This window comes from Sinocyclocheilus grahami, unplaced genomic scaffold (genome assembly GCF_001515645.1).
Source record: "Sinocyclocheilus grahami isolate Dianchi unplaced genomic scaffold, SAMN03320097.WGS_v1.1 scaffold901.1, whole genome shotgun sequence".
Taxonomy (NCBI): domain Eukaryota; kingdom Metazoa; phylum Chordata; class Actinopteri; order Cypriniformes; family Cyprinidae; genus Sinocyclocheilus; species Sinocyclocheilus grahami.
In genome coordinates, this window is record NW_015506080.1 from 751,781 (window position 1) to 772,356 (window position 20,576).

The window sequence follows — 20,576 nt, forward strand, 5'->3', positions numbered from 1 at the left end:
CGTCCTCTTTTGGAAGGCCAAACAAAGTAGTTTCGCTTTCACAACGAAACACACAGCACCTTCACAACATGACGGCGGCGGCAACAATATTACGCCTTCTTTCTTTGCGTGAACATTTGGGCGGCGTTATGCAAATCTTCCCACATAGTGATGTAGAAGTGGGGGCGTGTTAGAACGAGCCGTTTTAGGTAGGCGTGGCTGACTCTTAACTTTTATAAAGAATATCTCTTTGGTTTTGAGACTTTAGTCTTTGCAACTTTACAGATCTTCTTTATGCACCAAGAGCTTGTAACACTCCAAAGAGAAAGGAAAAATTTAAAATCGCATCATATGACCCCTTTAATATCCTAATGATTTTTGGCATAAAATAAAAATCAATCATTTTGACCCAACATTGTATTTTGAGCTATTGCTACAAATATACCCCAGCGACTTAAAGACTTTGTCTCTCAAAAAACATACGCTAAACGTTGCTATTACAATAGATTCAGCAGAGTAACTGGAATACATACACAATACCCTGGTTTTGTGGTCCAGGGTCACAAATGGGTCATTCTTGTCGTGCAGTACATGACATGTTCCCACTGTTATTGTCTTAATACACGGGATAAAGTATCTCACAATTTTTTAAAGAATTAAATACTATTGTAGAATTTTATCACATTATCATAATTTTTTTAATTTTCTATAATGTTTAATGTAGAATGCGTTTAAAACAAAAAATTTATTCCTGGGCATGCTGTTTAAAGTAATTAGTTTATGTTTTCACTTTCCATTCTGTTAATCCTGTAAATGTATCTTGTAAATCTACGGGTTAATAAACCCCTTAGATATAATTTGTGGGTTTTCTTAGCTTAAGGGGTTTGAGCTAGTATTAGCAAAGGATTTGATTAATTCTGTGATGTTTTGTGGTATTAAGTTTGGGTTACACACACTACCATTCAAACAGTCTGAAGACTCTAATGTACACAAGACAGTACAAACAGTACTATTTTGAAATATTAATACAATTTAAAGAACTTTTCTATTTTAAATAATATTCTCAAATGTAGTTTATTATTGTCATGGCAAAGCTGAATTTTATACTCCAGTCTTCAGTGTTACATGATCCTTCATAAATCATTCCAATATGCTGATTTGCTGCTCAAATAACATTTCTCATAATTAAACATGTTGAAAACAGTCGTGCTGCTTAATATTTTTGTGGAAACTGTGATACATGTTGTTTTTTTCCCAGGATTCCTTGAATAATATAGCTCAAAATAACTGCATTTATTTGAAATAGAAATCTTTTGTAACATTCTAAATGTTTACTGTCACTTTTGAACAATTTCATGCATCCTTGCTAAATAAAAGTATTCATTTCTTTTGAAAATTCTTACCAACTCCAAATGTTGTAACAGTAAAGTGAAATTACATTATTTGGAATGCTTTTATTTCTACATAACAGGAACGACCCAACTACATACAACCTTCAGGATATACTAAAAGAATTGTAACATAATTTCTATATTAATCGTCATCATCACAACTTTCTTTGCTGACCTTATAAAGTCTCTGATCCTCTGGCGTTCGCTTCAGGATGCCCTCCACAATCCGCTTCAGCTCGTAGACTGTGGTAGACTCCTTAGCATCTGTGAAGATGGTTGTCTTGTGACGTCTGATCATCAAAAAGACATCCTGAAAAAACAACAAGGAGTCAGATATTCAACATTCAATCCCATCTCATTATCAATACTTCTTGATCTATACCAGGGGTAGGCCAGTTCGGTCCTAGAGCCGCAGTCCTGCAGAGTTCAGCTCCAACCCTGAAAAAAAAAAACTCACCTGCCTATAGCCTTAGAAAAAAAAAACTCACCTGCCTATAGCCTTAGTAATCCTGAAGACATTGATTAGCTTGTTCAGGTGTGTTTGATTAGGGTTAGAGCTGAACTCTGCAGGACTGCGGCTCTCTAGGACCGAACTTGCCTACCCCTGATCTATACTAAGTTCAACCTTTCACAACCTCAACTCATGGCTCATTTGAACCTTACAGAACATTTCATGTCCTTCACACAACACAATGAAATATAAATCGTCTTGGAAAAATAATAATGATAATAATAAATAACAAACAACTAACTTCTATAACTCTCAACAACAAAGCTGTGTTTGTTGTAATTTACAGGAGGAACAATCAATGGCTTTTAAATAAAATAATGAATAGAAAAGCAGATGGTCAACAGCTGAAACAAGCCAACTACACAACTGCAACGCTCTCTATACTGATGAAACTCTAACAGCTGCAGTTGTTATATTGCTGTTGACTTAGTTACTAGCAACACCTAGGAAATGCAGCGCGTTTCGTTTATGCAAACAGCTAACCAGCATTATGAGGGGCTGAAAATTCAGCGATACTAGCCGTAAACGCGACTAAACAATGTATAACGACGCCGGGTTATTGCAAGTTATCTTTTTAAAACAGACGTGCAAACTGCAGCTAGTAACGTTTACTACGACAGGACCGGATCTGCGCTCGATAGTCTTTTTATTATTCATCTACATTTATTGTGCGGATCGATTAAATGACTAGATGAGCATCTAAAAAGGCACAGGCCAGAATGATCAATGACAGGACCAGACGGTTCCTGCATTATGGAGCGGTCATTAAAATCAACACCGCGATAAACAGCCCCGTTTCGGCTACAGAGGGTGCGCAGCTCATATACAAATAAAGAAAACAAAACCGTTTGCTCATCGGTTTTTAATTTTGGCTGACCAGACCGGTCGTCGAGCGCAATGTGCTCCCAATCTAATTAGTAGCACAGTAAATTGGGCGGATTTAGCAGGGAATGTTAGCCGGGCTGCTAAAAATATTGTGAAACAAAGAGGACTGTGTAAAGGCTGCGTTAACACGCGCTAGCCACTTCAACCAGCAGCTAGCTTGCTCATAATCCTTCACAGTTACATTTTCAAACTACAAAACGAATAAATACGTTTGATCTAGGTTTCATTTGCGTCCTCACTCACCATTTCTCTGACTGTTTCGCTGACTTCTTCCACTATCCCACGCTGCACTGCGGAAATCAAAGCGCTCGAGCCAGTCCTCCACAATCCCAGATGTCTTTGCGCGAGCGGCGTGAACTCTTTTCTGTGCCGGAGACGGTCGCGCCCTAGTGGCCTCACATCATTCAACACTTGTTGCTCAGGCACAACCCATTTTAATAGAAGTTTAATGTACAGTTTTGGCTATTTCTGTCAAAAGTAATCCTTGTGCATTTACTATTTATTTATGGTGTAGCATTAATAATTGTTTTCATTTAGATTACTGGAATAGCCACGTCTGTTGATTAGAATGGGATGTGCACATAGCTTAGCCATTTAGTGTACATTCTAGAAGATATCTGGGACTGTCTTGCAAATACAAATAGATATTAAACACACAAAGACGTGACAACAACAGGAGTATAAACAGTTTACTCCAAGAAAGACCTCGATTGAATAAACGTCGATTTTGAGTCAACATTATAAAAGGTTCATTTGAAAAGAAAAGAAAAATAAGCATGCACACTTCATTTCAGACCCCCACAATATCCTTTAGGATTGCCTGCAACTCACAGGAGTATTTGTGGATTTATTAACATTAGATTATATTTTGCCAGCTGAATCTAGTCAAAACTATTATTTATAAAATCTACATATGACCAAAGAAAACCATGTCTTTTCCCACTCCTTTCCAAGCAGTTAATTTCACAGTTAGTACTACTCTTTTTAATACCTTTAATGGTATGTATTCACAATGCTGCAAACAATTTCAATATGAAAATCACAAATAGCATCTCAGTCTGGGTTTCTATGACTTTAATGGCTTATTATTTTTCATCCTTCGCCCATGTAGCCTTTACTGAGCTTCTTTCCTCACTGGACCTTCAGTTTGAAGTCACACACCGGTTACAATAGACACACTAGCAACAGAGGAAACAAAAAACCCTGTTGGTTTAGTAGCAGCAAAGGTACAACATTACTACACAGTAATATACACTAACAATCCCCATATCTGCTGATTGGCTTCATCACTCGGTCTCCTCTCCACCAATAAGCTGGTGTGTGGTGGGCGTTCAAAACTATTATTTATAAAATCTACATATGACCAAAGAAAACCATGTCTTTTCCCACTCCTTTCCAAGCAGTTAATTTCACAGTTAGTACTACTCTTTTTAATACCTTTAATGGTATGTATTCACAATGCTGCAAACAATTTCAATATGAAAATCACAAATAGCATCTCAGTCTGGGTTTCTATGACTTTAATGGCTTATTATTTTTCATCCTTCGCCCATGTAGCCTTTACTGAGCTTCTTTCCTCACTGGACCTTCAGTTTGAAGTCACACACCGGTTACAATAGACACACTAGCAACAGAGGAAACAAAAAACCCTGTTGGTTTAGTAGCAGCATTTGTTTTTTAAATAAAATTTAATGACAAGGTACAACAATATTACTACACAGTAATATACACTAACAATCCCCATATCTTCATCACTCGGTCTCCTCTCCACCAATAAGCTGGTGTGTGGTGGGCGTTCAGGAGCACTATGGCTGCCGTCGCATCATCCAGGTGGATGCTGCACACTGGTGGTGGATGAGGAGATACCCCCTGACAATGTGAAGCGCTTTGAGTGCCTAGAAAAGCGCTATATAAATGTGATGAATTAATTAATAACATATAACTTAATTCACACTTAGCCTACCTGTTTTTTCGCTTTATGAAACAACAATGCAGTCCGCTGATTCTCCTGTGTTAGCAAAAGTTGAATGATAACGACCACAGGTGTGAAGGAAATGCAGATAGACAGGTAAACAAAGTTGGATATGAGATGATCATACTCACGGAATATTCGTTTTAGTGCCTCAATTTCTTGGTTTGGGTTTGGTTTGTGTATTTTGCAAGGTCATCTTCACTGAGATCGGACAAAAGCCAAACACTTAAATTTAATAACATACTTTATTCCTACATACTATTCAAAAGTTTGAGGTCATTAGGATTTTTCTTAGAAGAAATTAAGCAATATTAAAATGATTTCAGAAGGATCACATGTGACACTGAAGTAACTGCTGCTGAAAATGCAGCTTTGCCATTACAGAAATTAATAATATTTTAAAATACACTACAATTGAAAACCTATTTTGAATTGTAATATTTAACAATATTACAGTTTTTACTGTATGTGTGATTAAAAAATTAAGCCTTGGTGAACATTAGATACCTCTTTCAAAAACATAAAAATCTTCCCGACCCCAAACACAACAGTAGTGTATACGAATTATTATTTTGTACATAAATGTGCAGAATCACAAAACAAAACTTTACTGCATTTGTCCATATCTATACAAAATTACTAATAACAGAGCAATTCCACTGCTTACTCTTGACATAATCATAACCAATATTTGCCAGTGTGAACAAAGCGGTTGCAATATCATAGTACATACTGGCTGATCTCTTGGCGATGTATAAGGGTTAGTTCCCTCACTGCGATGAAGGGACAGAGGTCTGTGTTTGGTTTCTGGGTGCACGCTGCAGTTGAAGCGCAGCACGCTGACAGGCAAATGAACATGCCAACTGTCTGGATACTTCTTCACCAGACTTTCCACCATACTGTAAAGAAACCATACCACAAATATTTCTAAATAACTCTATGCCTTGTCAAATTGTGATTTATGTCCAACAGCTGGGTAACTAAACTTACTTAACAATGTGGTATTGTGTGTGAGGTTCAAGCTGTGATCCCGAGAGACGAGGGAAATGTCCTTTATCATCAGAATATTATTGAGTGCTCTGTTAACCTTGACAAAAAATAAGCAAAAAAGGAAAATATTAAAAAGTAAACTGTATTGAGACATTTAAGAAACCTTTCAGCAAATTTCAATGAAAAATGTTGCGATTATAAATAATTAAACCTGCACTAATTGCTCTGATATTACCCCGTGAGAATCATAATGCAGGACTTACTGTTCTGACCTGAATCCCTCTAGCCCCCCAAGGTGTGAGAAATCCCAGAGGAAAACCGTATCGGGAAATGGCATCACACATGAGCAGGGCGATGGAATCAGAATTAGGCTTTTCTGATGGAAAGATTTCAATCCACTTGGTGTAATTATCACAGATGACCATGATGTGGCTATAGGGGCCTTTACTTTCTTGAAATGGCCCTGTTACATCTATACTCAGTCACTGCTATCTCTCTGTCACCTAGAAAGTGGAAACATTAAGCCAAAAGAAGATCAGAAGTTACGGGTAAAACTATGTTACGCCACATTTTAAATGACATTTCACTTTCATAACTATTATGGCTACTATTTTATGTCTTCACACAGAAATCACCACTGTTAAAGAGGACTGAAAAGGACAAATCTGTAAAAGGCATACCCTGATTAACTTTTGGATGGTCAGTGTTTGGATTGTCAGGTGTTTCAAGAGGTGCATCATCATAGGCGACATCATTTCCGGGATCCTACACATACATATAAAGAATCAAATGAAAAACACCATTCAGGAGACTATTTCCAGATCTGTAAGGCTTAAGTTTTTACATTTACAGATTGAAATAATGTAAAGGTCTACAGACACTAGCATCATCATCAGCCTCATCATCACCCTCCAAAAGCTTCATCCAGTAAAAGCTCTGTGAAAACCAATTGAGTGGTGTAATATGTACAAGTGTATGAGATGTTCTACAAAAGGAAGCCAAAAATCAACAATTGCAGTAGTCATCATGGAAGCTGCCAGCGTGCAAGGGACCACGGCTGGACCCATCAGCATCCAAAGGCACACGAACAAACTTCCCCTCAAGCCTGTCAAACCCATGAACAGGAGATATTAAGTAGTAAAACAACAAGAGAAAATGACTTATTTGGCAGAAAATTGTTATAGGCTAACAAACACATTACTGTGGTGTTTCTGGTGCTGACACTGGGGTTGGTTTTGGTTTGATAGAAACTTAAACTGCCTTACGATTCTGAAACACACAAATAAACCAATAGTGGGTTTACAAATAATAATAAAAGATGAAAAGACTTACTAATCGAGCTTTAAAACAACGGATGATCTGAGGACCCAGATTTTACACTGAATATTAAGTGGTGTCCCAGTAGAGCAGGGATTCCTGAAGTACCTTCTTGAAGTACCCCCTGAGATTTTAAGTTAATATTTCAATCATTTAACAGTGCATTTGCATGTTCACAGTTCTCTGATGTTAGTTAATTTAAAAATTATTTTAAGTTTTCTTTTTTTATGATTCAAGTAATTATTAGCTTTATATCAAACCTTTATATCAGCTTTATATGCAGTTCTCTCACAAACTCCAGTTTGGGAAACCCTGCAACAGAGCACGAAATCTATTGTATCCTAACACAAAAAATCGATATATAATCATATATTTAGTTTATTAATATTACCATAAACTGCATCATGTATATAGAAAATAATTACAAAATTATTAACATGACAAAAGCTGAAAAGGAAAGCCAATAATTCTGCATTATTTGGAAATGCCTTTTACAAATATAAAATGTGCTTGGAAAAAAATATAATCAGAATATCAACTTGCATAATAATTATGCATGCACTGTATTTTCCCTCTTCTGCTGTTGTGGTAATGCAAGAAGTGTTGTGAATGGTTGTCAAGGCAGCCAATCAGAATTTAGCAGCCTCGTCTCTGATTGGCTGGAATTATGGCAAATTGTAAGGCCGGGTTGTGTTGAGCAAGGAGCTGTTGGCATTTAGAGAGCACTGAGGGCGGGCATCAGGTGAGCAAGCTAGTGAAACGTTGCACGCGCAAAAGAGAAAGTCTGCACACATCCAAAAACGTATTTTAAATTCAAAAATGATTTTCGTGCGCTCGAAATACTTTTTTCTTTGCGAAACGAACATTATCTCAACAAAACTCAGATCGCGCGCGTGCAAAATGCACTTTTGTGCGCTCTAAATAGGATCTTTCGTGCGCAGAATTGTGGCAGAGATCTAAGCCTATATCTGAACGCTTCTTGCACTTATACGCTGAGCACACTGGCATTTCTATTCAATTTCAATGCAATTTTAAATATTGAACAGACATCATATCTTATGCACTATTCTATGACCTTTTGTAGTAAATAGTGTGAGTAGTGCGTTCACACTGAAAATTCCAAAAAGAAAACGTGCACTTTAAATACCCGGATGATGCACTTAAATAACCGAAAAAATTAGGATACTTCATGCACTCAATTGTCGCAGCTTTAATTACGTACCGAAGGGGGCGGGGCTATGAGACTCCGTTTATGAATGACAAAATAACTTTATATAATTCATACTATACATGGTTGAGTACAAAAGTATAAGTACACACGTGGATAAGTGCATAGTGTATGAGTGCGTCATTTGGGACGCAGCTTTTGTATATTTTGTATTTCCGGAAACTGTTCTTCGAGTGGGATTTAATGGCAGATTGAACACTGGGAGTACTGCCACCTAATGGACACTTCTAGTAATCTCCCATTTTCCTCCTTTGCTGAGAGCTGTATGTTCTGCTTATTTGCACATCTCTCTGACTCTCCTCATTTCCCAGCTCTGATTACAGTAGAAACAAACAGTACTAGTGATAAAGGATGTACTGTGGAAACCCCCCAGTGGTGCTTCAACAACACACCAGTGCTTCGGTTAAACAGTTAAACTTGCACGCTTGTTTTGGAAACATTGGGTCGGTACTTCTGCCTACGCCACGCGTGACCTTTCCAACGTGATTACATAATGCGTGAAGTCGAGCTAGTGCCAGACAGGCATTTGTGGTTAAAAAGTTTATACATTTTTGTTTTCTTTCTTTCTTTTCATTTTTTTTTAGAAAATGACAGGTCGTTTCGTTAGAAAAGACCCTTATTCCTCCTTTGAAGCTGCATTAAAATTGCAGTTTGGACCTTCAACCTGTTGGTCCCCATTGAAGCCATTATATGGAGAAAAATCCTGGAATGTTTTCCTCAAAAACCTTAATTTCTATTCGACTGAAGAAAGAAAGACACATCTTGGATGACATGGGGTGAGTGAATTATCAGGACATTTGTATTCTGGAAGTGAACTACTCCTTTGACTTGTATTTCGACCATTAATGGGTTTGGACATGAGGATGAGTAAATGACAACATTTTCATTTTCATTTTTGTGGAACTATCCCTTTATACCCCTTTAAATCTAATTCTCAATGTCTAAAAATGTAAAGACATTAGGTTTCTATTTAGACTACTGTTGTCTTTTTCTATAGTTTGATAGCTGAAGCCAAGGTCAGCAGTTAACAAAAATGATAACTCACCTACCTGTATTCGCACATATTTAACAAGTTAATGACTCGCTCATAACAGAGACATTTGTCGCCATGTACCGATAACACGCAAATTGAATCAGTAGATGAATCTTTGTGGTCAACGTGTTGAAATGATTCGAGTCACTGGAATAAACTAAAGTCCCTACCGCTGACTAACAACTCACATTGTATGAGCGCGTCAATACAGTCTGGTTGCGTAATGTGTAACCTCCTCTATTTTATAGCATATCCAGGAAATAATTTTGGTCTAATATGAACAGTACTGCTGTTACATTAAATAATTAGTATTTATTTATTCATTTTCTAATACTTCTATTTTTCAATTAAATTTTTTCCTCAGCTTATGTTTTAGCCTTAAGTGTTATGTAGGCTACTGTATATCCTCTTGAATGTTCTCCTGAATATGTTTGTACAATATCTTAACTGCTTCTTAAATAAATAAAAATGAAAGTGACTTTAATGTGGCTGTGACTTTTTTTGTGGGAAAAAAGTGGATTGTTTGTTTAGAAATGCCGGTTATTCAACAGGCGTATTAAACCAGTTCAAAATTTCATGAGATTAAACACAATGCGGTTTGCAGAGTGGCCTATGTTTGCATTTTGTATGCAACATAAATGTTTAACAATGTTCATGAAGCTGATGTCACAAAAACAGGCTACTAATCTATTTAAAGGGGGCATCAGAATATGTGACCCCATTGTTGTGTTTGAAAATTCCTGACACAACAATCAAACCATTTCAGGTAACTTATCTGTCCTTTCATGTACCTTTTTAAATTATTATTAATGCCATAAATCAGAACAATACCATGAGAAATATTCAGATGTAAAAAGAAAAAAAAACATAAAAAGATGAACCACACTAATGAAACTGTGCCAGAGGATATAACAAAAAAAAATAACAAAATAAGGGCCTCACTTTATACAATAGCATACCTCCTTACAATATTATGAGTTCTAATAGCCTTTTTACTTGTGCAATTAGCTCTCTCAATCTTGCACGGATGTGACTTTTAAAAGATGCAAGGGCGCAGAAGAAGCCAATCCGCTTCTCCAGTCAATTATGAGCAGGAACCTGGCGTAACGGAGAGAGGGCAACTGGACAGAGAGAAGAGAGACAATGCACACAAACCACAATTTAACACCATCATTTTTAAATAGAAATGAAAGTACAAATTTTTTAATTAAAAGTATTAGAAAATGAATAAATGCCAATTCAATATTGTAAAAGCTGTAGGCTACTGTCCATATGAAACCTTTTAAAAGTTTTTAATGTATTTGTTTATTTATTTTTTAAGTACACAGTGCATTTGGAGAACATCAAATTCTTTCTGTGCAAAATAATTTCCCTTAGGATAGATAGATAGATGGATAGATAGATAGACAGGCTACAATAAGAACAGAAAAACGATAAGGAAGAACAGTTTTCCCTCCTTTCATTTTGACACTCCATCCTCCAGTCCAGTTAGTGGCAGCAATGCGCCAAAAGGTGACTTGCCAACATTACAAGAATAAGACGATGTCAACAACGCAACCCAATAAATGAGAGGTTATGTGTCCATGATACAAATTTTGCCTTCTGACGTCTTTTAACTTCATAGCAGAAAGACACTAATTAATTCATTTAAACACTAGCGATATTGCCTTTATCCTGGTTATAATCGTAATAAACAGGAATATCTCGAGGTGAAATGCATTTTTAAAGATGATGTTTATTAAGGAGGAGAGTGAGGACACGTGTGATCCAGAGCCCTGCAGAATAGATAATGAGCACCAAGAAGGTTTGTGTCCATTGTTGATTATTATTATTATTTAATTGTTGTGGAACATGATTGTAACCAGTTAGAGCTGATATAAAAATCTGATGAAGAAAATAAATGACTACAAAATGCATAAATCCGTTTTTTTCCCTGTTTGTCCTGCTTGTGTTGATTTTCAGTAATTTATTGTTGTCATTTCAGGCCTCGTGGACGTGAAAGAGGAAAGTCACATTCTGAATGAAGTGGAGGAGAAACATCAGCATCAGAAAGCTCATGATGTCCTCACTGGAGAAAAATCATTGACTTGCTCCCAAACTGAAAACAATTTCTCACAAAGCAGCACTCAAACAACAGTCAAAAAGCCTTTCACCTGCTCTCTGTGTGGAAAACATTGTGCCCATAGAGGTCACCTTAACGATCACATGTTAACTCACACCGGAGAGAAGCCGTTCACTTGCCCTCAGTGTGGAAGGAGATTCTCACGCAGAAGAAACCTTAATGATCACATACTAATTCACAATGAAGAGAAGCCTTTCGTCTGTCCTCGGTGTGGAAAGAGGTACAAACGTAACGAACACTTTCGAAGTCACTTACTAAGTCACGACAGAGGCAAACCCTTCACCTGCTCTCAATGTGGAAAGAGTTTCGGTTATAAACGATCCTTTAATGATCACATCAAAATTCACACTGGAGAGCGTCTTCACACATGCCTTCAGTGCGGAAAGAGTTTCCTGAATAAAGGACACCTTAAGGAACACATAAAAATCCACACCGGAGAGCGACCTTTCGCCTGCTCTCAGTGTGGAAAGAGCTTCATCAGTAAACGAGACGTTACATATCACATGAGAATTCATACTGAAGAGAAGCCTTTTAAATGCCTTCAGTGTGGAAAGGGTTTTGCATGGGCAAGCTGTCTGAAAATTCATATGCGCCACTCTCACTCAGAAGAAAGGGAGTTTACCTGTGAGCACTGCAATAAAACGTTTGTTTTAGAGTCATACCTAAAGAGACACTTGAAAATTCATCAAAACGAGAAACCTTTTGTCTGTTCGTTTTGCGGAAAAAGTTTTTTATGGCTCCTGTGTTTCAAAGCACACCAGAAAATACATGAGGGTGTGAAAACCCATGTTTGCTCAGAGTGTGGGAGAGCCTTTACTACAGCCAACTATTTGATGAAACACCAAAAAGTCCATACGGGAGAACGGCCGTACATGTGCTTATATTGTGGAAAGAGTTTCAGTAAGAAAGCAAACCTGGGAGAACATGTAAGACTGCATACGGGAGAGAAGCCATACACCTGCGCTCAATGTGGAAGCAGCTTCACCTCAGCAAAAGGTCTAAGTTATCACAGAGAAAAGCAGTGTTCCCAAAGTGTGCCAAATTCATGCTCAGTTGAAATCCAGATAGTGTCAGATATGCCCAAAGATTGCATTTCTATCAAAAAAGCTATTACATCTACAACATTTATTGGCGAATAAGCTCTCATTCAATGTAAATGGCAGCAGAAAGTTTGTGCATCTAGTACAGGGGTGCCCAAACTCGGTCCTGGAGGGCCGGTGTCCTGCAGAGTTATCTCCAACCCCAATTAAACACACCTGAACCAGCTAATCAAGCTCTTATAGGCATACTAGAAACTTACCAGCAGGTGTGTTGAGGCAAGTTGGAGCTAAACTCTGCAGGACACCGGCCTTCCAGGACCGAGTTTGGGCACCCCTGATGTAGTACATTATTGTTAAAGAAAACTTAAGGTAAAGAATTAAATCAGAAAACCAAGGGAGTGAGAGTGGAGTCTGGAAAACTACATTTTTTATAATACATAAATGTAAATGTAGACCTTATGTAGCTCCGCCCCGTTGTCTTCTGTCTTCCCACAGCGTGAAGGTATGGCTCGTACGAATTTATGAATGAACCGCTCGTTTTAAAATCTTCCCGCTCAACCGACATTTGTTACCACATCCGCTTCGAACATTACAATGCACGTGATAACATGTTAATAACTCTACAATAAGTAAATCCACTTCAGATAATTACTCTAACAGTGATGCAATATAGCTACTGCAAAAACAGAAGATCAAAGAAAAAAATCTAAAGATTGCTGTGCACTTGTTTCTCTGACACATAAGGTCTATAGATATATAATATATTTAGAAAGGGCCAAGCATATACAGTATAGACGCCTAGAGGAATACATTAAAAAACAAGCATTTTTGTGCTTAATTAATTTTTGTATTAATTTTATTCCAAAGATAAATTGTCCTGGTCAAAAATATATACAAACCTTGCTGCTGATTCAATCAAATTCAAAGACTAACTAGCTGTATAGAAAAGAATATGCTAAGCATTCAAATTAGATTCTAAAGCATGTAAGAAAAGAAAAAAAAAGAAAGAAACGCATGCAATTTAAATGTGACTTTCTTATTGATACTTTCATTTTATTCCTTTCACTTATTTTTGTTTTTCTTTATTTTTTGTTTTTCTTTTGGTGCTGCTCTTTTATAGAAGTAAATATGAAAATTCATGTATTTACAAAATATGATTACTCATACTCTTTAGCATGTTACACAGTATTACTCGTGTTTGTAAATGTTTAAAGGGGTCATATGATGTGATTTCAAGTTTTCCTTTCTCTTTGGAGTGTTACAAGCTGATTGTGCATAGATAAGATCCCTGAAGTTGCAAAGACTAAAGTCTCAAAACCAAAGAGATATTCTTTATCAAAGTTAAGACTCTGCCATGCCCCCCTAAAACGGCTCGTTCTAACACGCCCCCACATATCTACCTCACTATGTGGGAATATTTGCATAATGCCGCCTAAATGTGCACGCAAAGAAAGAAGGCGTGGTTTCAGTAACCGCAGTTAGTGTTGAAGCAGCCACATCAGGGAGACGCTGTGTGCTTCTAGGCGAAAGCAAAAGCACTTTATTTGGCCTTCCGAAAGTAGATGCATTTAGGAATCTTTAAGATTACTTACAACAGAACAGCAATGCATTTTATGGAAGACCGTTTCGTGAACCTAGGAGAGGAGGTAATTCTGACTTTGCTATGACAATCTGGCGCTTCTGAATCAGCTACTGTTTTGTTATTAGCTTAAGTATTTGCTATTAACTGTTCAAATGTGGAGTTTTGCGCATCGCGTGTGTGAGTGTGTGTGTGTGTGTGTGTGTGTGAGAGAGAGAGAGACAGGGTCACATCACATCACAGTGGAGTCAGCTGTCTTAACCGTGGCTTGTGTACTGCAAACACATACCAGCTCCATCACTGCTTGCTGTGTTCGGCCAATCACAATGCACTGGGTCTGCTGGCCAATCAGAGCAGACTGCGCTTGTCGGAAGGAGGGACTTTGTAGAAAACTAAGCGTTTGAGAGAGGCGGGGCATAGAGGACCTACAATAATGTACAGTATTTGAAAAAGTAATGTGTTTTTTGAACATTAAAGCATATCAACATATTATATACACAAAATAATGATCTTTAAAAAAGCATCATATGACCCCTTTAATGTACTGTAATAAAAGCAATTGAATGAAGGGTATCGTGTGTCTGGTTCATGCTAACAGTAGGTGGCGGTAGTGCGCTATTTAAGTTGGCCAGCCTTTCACTTGCCCTCATTGTGAAAACAAATTCATAAATAAATCTCAAGCCGAAACTCACATGAGAATTCACATTAAAGAAAAGCCCTATGTGTGTAATCAGTGTGGAAAGAGTTTCACATGGGCAAGCAGTCTCAAATATCATCTGCACCGCTATCACTCACTACAGGAATTTAACTGATCACTGCAATAAAAAAATTACTTTAGCGTCACACCTAAAGAAACACTTGAATGTTCATACAAAAGAGAAACCTTATGACTGTTATGCTTGTGCAAAGAGATTTGTATGTATTGACTCTTTTAAAAGGCACCAGAAAACACATGAGGGTGTTAAAACTGTGAATGTGCTGTGAATGTGGAAAAGCCTTTAGTAGAGCCAACTAACGTTAGTTGATAAAACACCATAGAGTCCATATACAAGAGAATGACCCTACAAGTGCTCATATTGTGAAAAGAGTTTCGCCCAGTCAGGAAGCCTGAAAACGCATGAAAAACTGCACAGTGTGGGACAATTCACACTGGAGAGAGACCTTTCACATGCTCTTAGTGTGGAAAGAGATTCCCACATAAAGGAAACTTTAAGAGGCACATATTAAGTCACAAAGAAAAGAAGCTGCACACTTGCCCTCAATGTCCTCAAAGCTAAAGGTCTACTCTATTATAGAAAAAAGCAGTGTTCTCAAAGCACACAGCATTTGTGTTCAGTTTGAATGAAAGTTGTGTCAGATGAGCTCAATTACTTATACTGTGAGTGAATATATCAAAGGAAATATGGCACTTTTAGCTGTGGAAATATTTAAGTCTGTAAAAAAATCAGTCTAGTTTGAGCATGGTTAGTTATTTTTGAATATCGTAGATTCATTCAAACTAGTTTATTGAATCTCTTCTGAATCTTTTAAGCATGGCCACTAATGTCTGTGTGCTCATTGTACATTATAAAATACAAAGATTTTGTCAAAAGTATGTGTGATCCCTGATCAGTTAATCCAATAAAAAAACACTTGATCATTTATGAACAACTGTCAATTGTTTCACTCAATAGTACTGTCAATTGTACTTATTCTGACATAAAATAGAGGGATGGAACTCTAAAAGTGCTGTTATTCATATCTAGTAAATCATATGTGCCGGAGTGGGTAGAATTTAAAGATGACATTCTGTAGGCTAAGTTTTCCCATTGGCTTTTTAACATGTACAGTATAGAAGCATGTATTTTTAGAACCATTCAAACACAGACATGTCAAAAGTGTTTGTGGACATGCTTAATTTTGCTCAAATAATCGGTAGCCTATATGAGATCCCGTTTAGGAAGACAACTGGAGATTTCTGTTAACACTGATTTTCAGTCAAAGATGTTCTCGGACTGTGGTAAAGCCTGTTAGGATATTATTTTTGTCTGGGTTGGAATTAAATGTGACAGCAAAGAAACTGATCTTTATCTTTTTCTTTAGAGAAATTGCTGAATGTGATTACAAGTGATAGCATAAGTGTGATAACATTGTGTAATTCTGCAAAATATACCTCTAGTTTGTGATTAAGAAAAATGATAGGCCTACATTTTTAACCTATAGATACAGCAAGGTCACCGACTCTGACAACACAACATAACAGATTACAGAAATCTGTTACTCCCCTGTAATTCACACAGAATGGCTTTAATGTTACCCAAATTCACTCTGGTGATGTCTAACCAATATCCTTTAATTGATTAACTTTAATTTAACCAAGATAATTTATTAGAATTATTATTTGTTATGTCAGTTTTTCTTCATAATTTAGTGTTTCCTAATATTGTCCCCTCTTTTAGATATCTCCTAGGTTATTGTTATTATTTAAATATTGAGAATAGTACTTGCATGTAAATTCGTTCTTACGCTTGTACTTTCAGATAAAAGTCTATTGTTGTGGCGTTGCTACTAGCGCCCGTTGTGAAACAACCGAAAATTGGTAGGCCTATATGAGGATGAGGATCGCAGTGATATCGAGTCCTAGTAGAAAGGTGGCAAGCGAAAATACAGTGGTTTTCAAATTCGTTTTATAGAGTCGTGTCATCTCTAAGGAGAAGCGCTGCAGTTGTGTCTTTGGGATATGGTGAAGACAGTCATCAAATGACCTCAATCAAAGAGCGTCCCACCTGCACACCGGCACCGTGCACACGGGGCAAACGGCCAATGCATCAAAGCACACTGACTCTTTGCGATCAGACTAAATCCATTTATTCGACAACACACGCAGAGGTAAGAATTAACGCGCTGCGAGCGCTGAGTTTAAAGGTCCACTGAAGTAACGCAAAACAGTGATGCTGATGCTGAGGATGTATAGTTTGAAAGTTGTGTCATGTTGGTGCAGGGCACCGGTGTTATCTCTTCTACTCGTTAGTGCCGCTTGTCTAACCGTGTCTCCTCCTAATCTGATCCAAATCGCTATAAAATAGAGCATTCTGTGTAGAATTCAAATGGGTCCGATACATTTTGTGGTATGCGCGACTCGAATATGCTCCGCTCCGAGTCCGCGCTATCGGGTCTCTAGACCGGATCAGACTCAATGGAAAGCATATTCCCTATTTAGTGCACTACGTGCCATTCAGCACACAGAAAAGACTAATTCTATTATTTTATTTTTTAAATATAAGCCATATCTATTATTCCACAGAAAATACCAATGTGGTGTAAAATTGTGCTTATAGATTAATTGCCAAGCCAGCAATGCCTGCTTATGAAAGCTTGCCAATTTAATAGGGATTTTATCAATAGAAAAAACAATTTTTTTTAAAAGAAAATGAATGCCACCAAGAGAATTAAATATGAAATTGGGAAATATATGCCACACATTATCTTTATTTTTAATGTACTCAATTATCCATTTTATCTTAAATTTAGGTTTGTAAAATGTAACACTTCAAGGCCCCCAAATTCTCTGCTATTATTTAAAATATATTTTCGTAAATAGTGAGCCTTTTTTCTCCAAATGAAATCGTAAAGATTGGACAGAAAGTTTGATGAGAAGCTGAAGTGCAGGGTGACGTCCTCAAAACTGTTGATTCATGTTGCCGGAAGTGAGAGACTGTCACTTCACAGGGGAAAACATGTTCTGGGAGGCATGTATATCCCTTGTTGCACTTAGTATTGTAGACAAAATAAATAAAGTCTGAAATGTGTGATTTTGTGAGTCTGCAGAACCAAATACTGTTGGAGATAGATGAGATCAGAATATTGCACTCATAATGCTATTATTTCATCATTTTATATCAAAAAAGCTTTACCACTTATAAGGCCGCTTGAAAGCATAAACGAAATAATTTTGGTGACAGGAACTAACGTTTCAATTCTGTTTCTTAAAAGAGTTTTTCTGGGAGAGGATATGATGGCCAAGCGCTGGTCTTTCTGCCCCGAGATCCATGTTATGTCTCTCAGCATGATGGAAAGCCGGACCTCAGTAACATTCATGTGTCACAAGGACAGACACACTCCAGAGATGTGCATGGCCCGAAAGACATTGTACCAGTAAGTGTTTAGAGTTGGTCTGTTTTTAATGCAGTAGCACATCTTCACGGTAGTTGAGCTAGTCCAGGTGATATGTGAAAATAATGTTCACTTTTACATAAAAGCATGAAACTTGGTACACTAGAGCAAAACTGACCATTTTACTTTCCGCAATAACCAAATTATGTATTTTGTGTCTTATCTCTTGAACCAAACATGATAACACAGAAAAGGTGATACCCCTATGTTTTGACGGTCAAGGGTTACAATGATACCATATACAGCAACAGAAACTGTTCTGGTGAAGAGTTAATGGTGAAATCAGCAATGTGAGAAGGAAATCACAGTATCTGAGCATCACAGTATTTACAAAAGTCCATATTATGGCTATTAATATTTTCTTTCTTTGATAATTAACTAATATTTTATTCAATGATACATTAAAAGATTGTTTTCAAGAATATTATCATATATTTCAGAGATTTAAAAAAATCATCTCAGGTACTTAGGACTGGGTAAAAAAATATAGATATCTCGATATTAATCGATTCTCCTTTTTAACGGAACGATATCGATTCTTAAATCCCAAGAATCGATTAAGTTAGTCTATAGCCTGTTTTCAGTTAATGGACGGAATGTTGCCTTTAACGGACCATCCAATATATCGCAATAGCATTGTGCTTTGGTAAGTTAAAGGAAAGTGTACAACTTTACAATCCGTATCCTGTCTCATGTAGGGTGAATTCGGGTAATCTGGGACATTTTTTTAAATTTTGACTTCTGCGATTTATTTCAATATCTATTTAACACATTAGATCAACACATTAGACTTTTCTGAAATCCCCAAGATGTTTTCTAACCACACCAGAAAAAAGAATGTCGATATTATACCCAGAGGAGACATGCCACACCTATTAGTGTTTTTTGTAGCAAAAAAAAAAAAATCCTGCCTGAATTTGATAATCTGGGACAGGTCACTTTGTAATCTGGGACATATGTATTAGGCCTAAAAAAAAGCCTATATTCACCATACTTTATACATGCCAAACACAATATCACCAATTTTTAAAAAGCATTATGAAAAAAATGACAAGTACAGAAATCTCAATAAGGAAATGTCTATTTCAATATCAGGAAAACTAATTTATTTCTGTACACAGGATGAACAATCTACTGTGTTAATTCATTTTAATTCATTTAAAACTATTACAATTGTTTAACATTTGTTTAATATTGTATTAACATTTTAAAGAATCAGTTAAAATTTTAGTAACAGCAAGCAACAATTTGATTAATAGATTATTCAGTCAGTTATTCAAGTTCTCCATTCTATTAAAATTGGGGTTACTTGGGGAACAAACACTCCGTGTGGGGGTGTGGGTGAGTGTGTGCGTGTGTCTGTGTACAGAACATTGTCAACTGGCCTGGACGCAGATCCCCATCCTGCTCAGTGATTTGAACCATTACATATACTAAACTAACTGGGAATTTGGGAAATTAAATTAACTGTTTACTTCATCCTGATACCTTTGCTTGCTACTGGAATACATTTCCCAGATTCCATCTCTGTAGCATCTCTCTAGCTAGCTGGTTTAGCTAGCTGCTAGCTACTGTGAACTTATGCTAATGTTATAACCTCCAGTAGTCCACATTAAAGGGTTAGTTCACCCCAAAATGAAAATTAGGCTGCGTTTTACTCACCCCCGAGGCATCCTAGGTGTATATGACTTTCTTCTTTCAGACAAATCCAGTCGGAGTTATGTTAAGGACATAAATCTGTCATAAATAATACAATGTTCCTAATTGTTGTCAAATTATGTTTGTGATCTATTCAAGCAACAAAATATGTATTAAAGTGTTGAAAATGTGTTTTAGTTTTTTTTTCTTTAAAAATTTTTTTTGTTGTCCCACATTATCAAATATGATTGAGAATGTGGGATAGCATGCTTTGGGTAATCTGGGACAGTCTTCAAATGGAGGAAATATGTATTTAGGGACTTTATAAGTCTAATGACAAGGGATAATATACAGTGGGTACGGAAAGTATTCAGACCCCCTTAAATTTTTCACTCTTTGTTATATTGCAGCCATTTGCTAAAATCCTTTAAGTAAATTTTTTTCCTCATTAATGTACACACAGCACCCCATATTGACAGAAAAACACAGAATTGTTGACATTTTTGCAGATTTATTAAAAAAGAAAAACTGAAATATCACATGGTCCTAAGTATTCAGACCCTTTGCTCAGTATTTAGTAGAAGCACCCTTTTGATCTAATACAGCCATGAGTCTTTTTGGGAAAGAGGCAACAAGTTTTTCACACCTGGATTTGGGAATCCTCTGCCATTCCTCCTTGCAGAGCCTCTCCAGTTCTGGCAGGTTGGATGGTAAACGTTGGTGGACAGCAATTTTTAGG

The 20,576-nt window shown here is 36.9% G+C and overlaps 2 protein-coding genes across 4 annotated transcripts in view; one reads left to right on the forward strand and one right to left on the reverse strand.

Moving 5' to 3' along the window:
• LOC107564001 (transcription elongation factor B polypeptide 2-like) overlaps nt 1-3,134 on the reverse strand; it is a 7,080-nt gene extending 3,946 nt beyond the window's left edge. The window contains exons 1-2 of the mRNA XM_016248985.1: nt 3,010-3,134; nt 1,546-1,680 (exon numbers count right to left, since the gene is read on the reverse strand). Of these exons, the coding sequence (XP_016104471.1) occupies nt 1,546-1,680; nt 3,010-3,012 (138 nt within the window). The 5' untranslated portion in view covers nt 3,013-3,134. The remainder of the gene's footprint in view (nt 1-1,545; nt 1,681-3,009) is intronic.
• A 7,745-nt stretch (nt 3,135-10,879) lies between these two features.
• LOC107564002 (gastrula zinc finger protein XlCGF57.1-like) overlaps nt 10,880-20,576 on the forward strand; it is a 15,632-nt gene continuing 5,935 nt past the window's right edge. The window contains exons 1-3 of one of the 3 annotated variants that reach the window (XM_016248987.1): nt 10,880-11,110; nt 11,291-11,648; nt 18,020-18,181. In XM_016248987.1, the coding sequence (XP_016104473.1) occupies nt 11,035-11,110; nt 11,291-11,648; nt 18,020-18,181 (596 nt within the window). In that variant the 5' untranslated portion in view covers nt 10,880-11,034. Of the gene's footprint in view, nt 11,111-11,290; nt 12,586-16,659; nt 16,916-18,019; nt 18,182-20,576 lie in introns of those variants that run through there. The other 2 variants (XM_016248986.1, XM_016248989.1) reach the window with 2 other exon arrangements.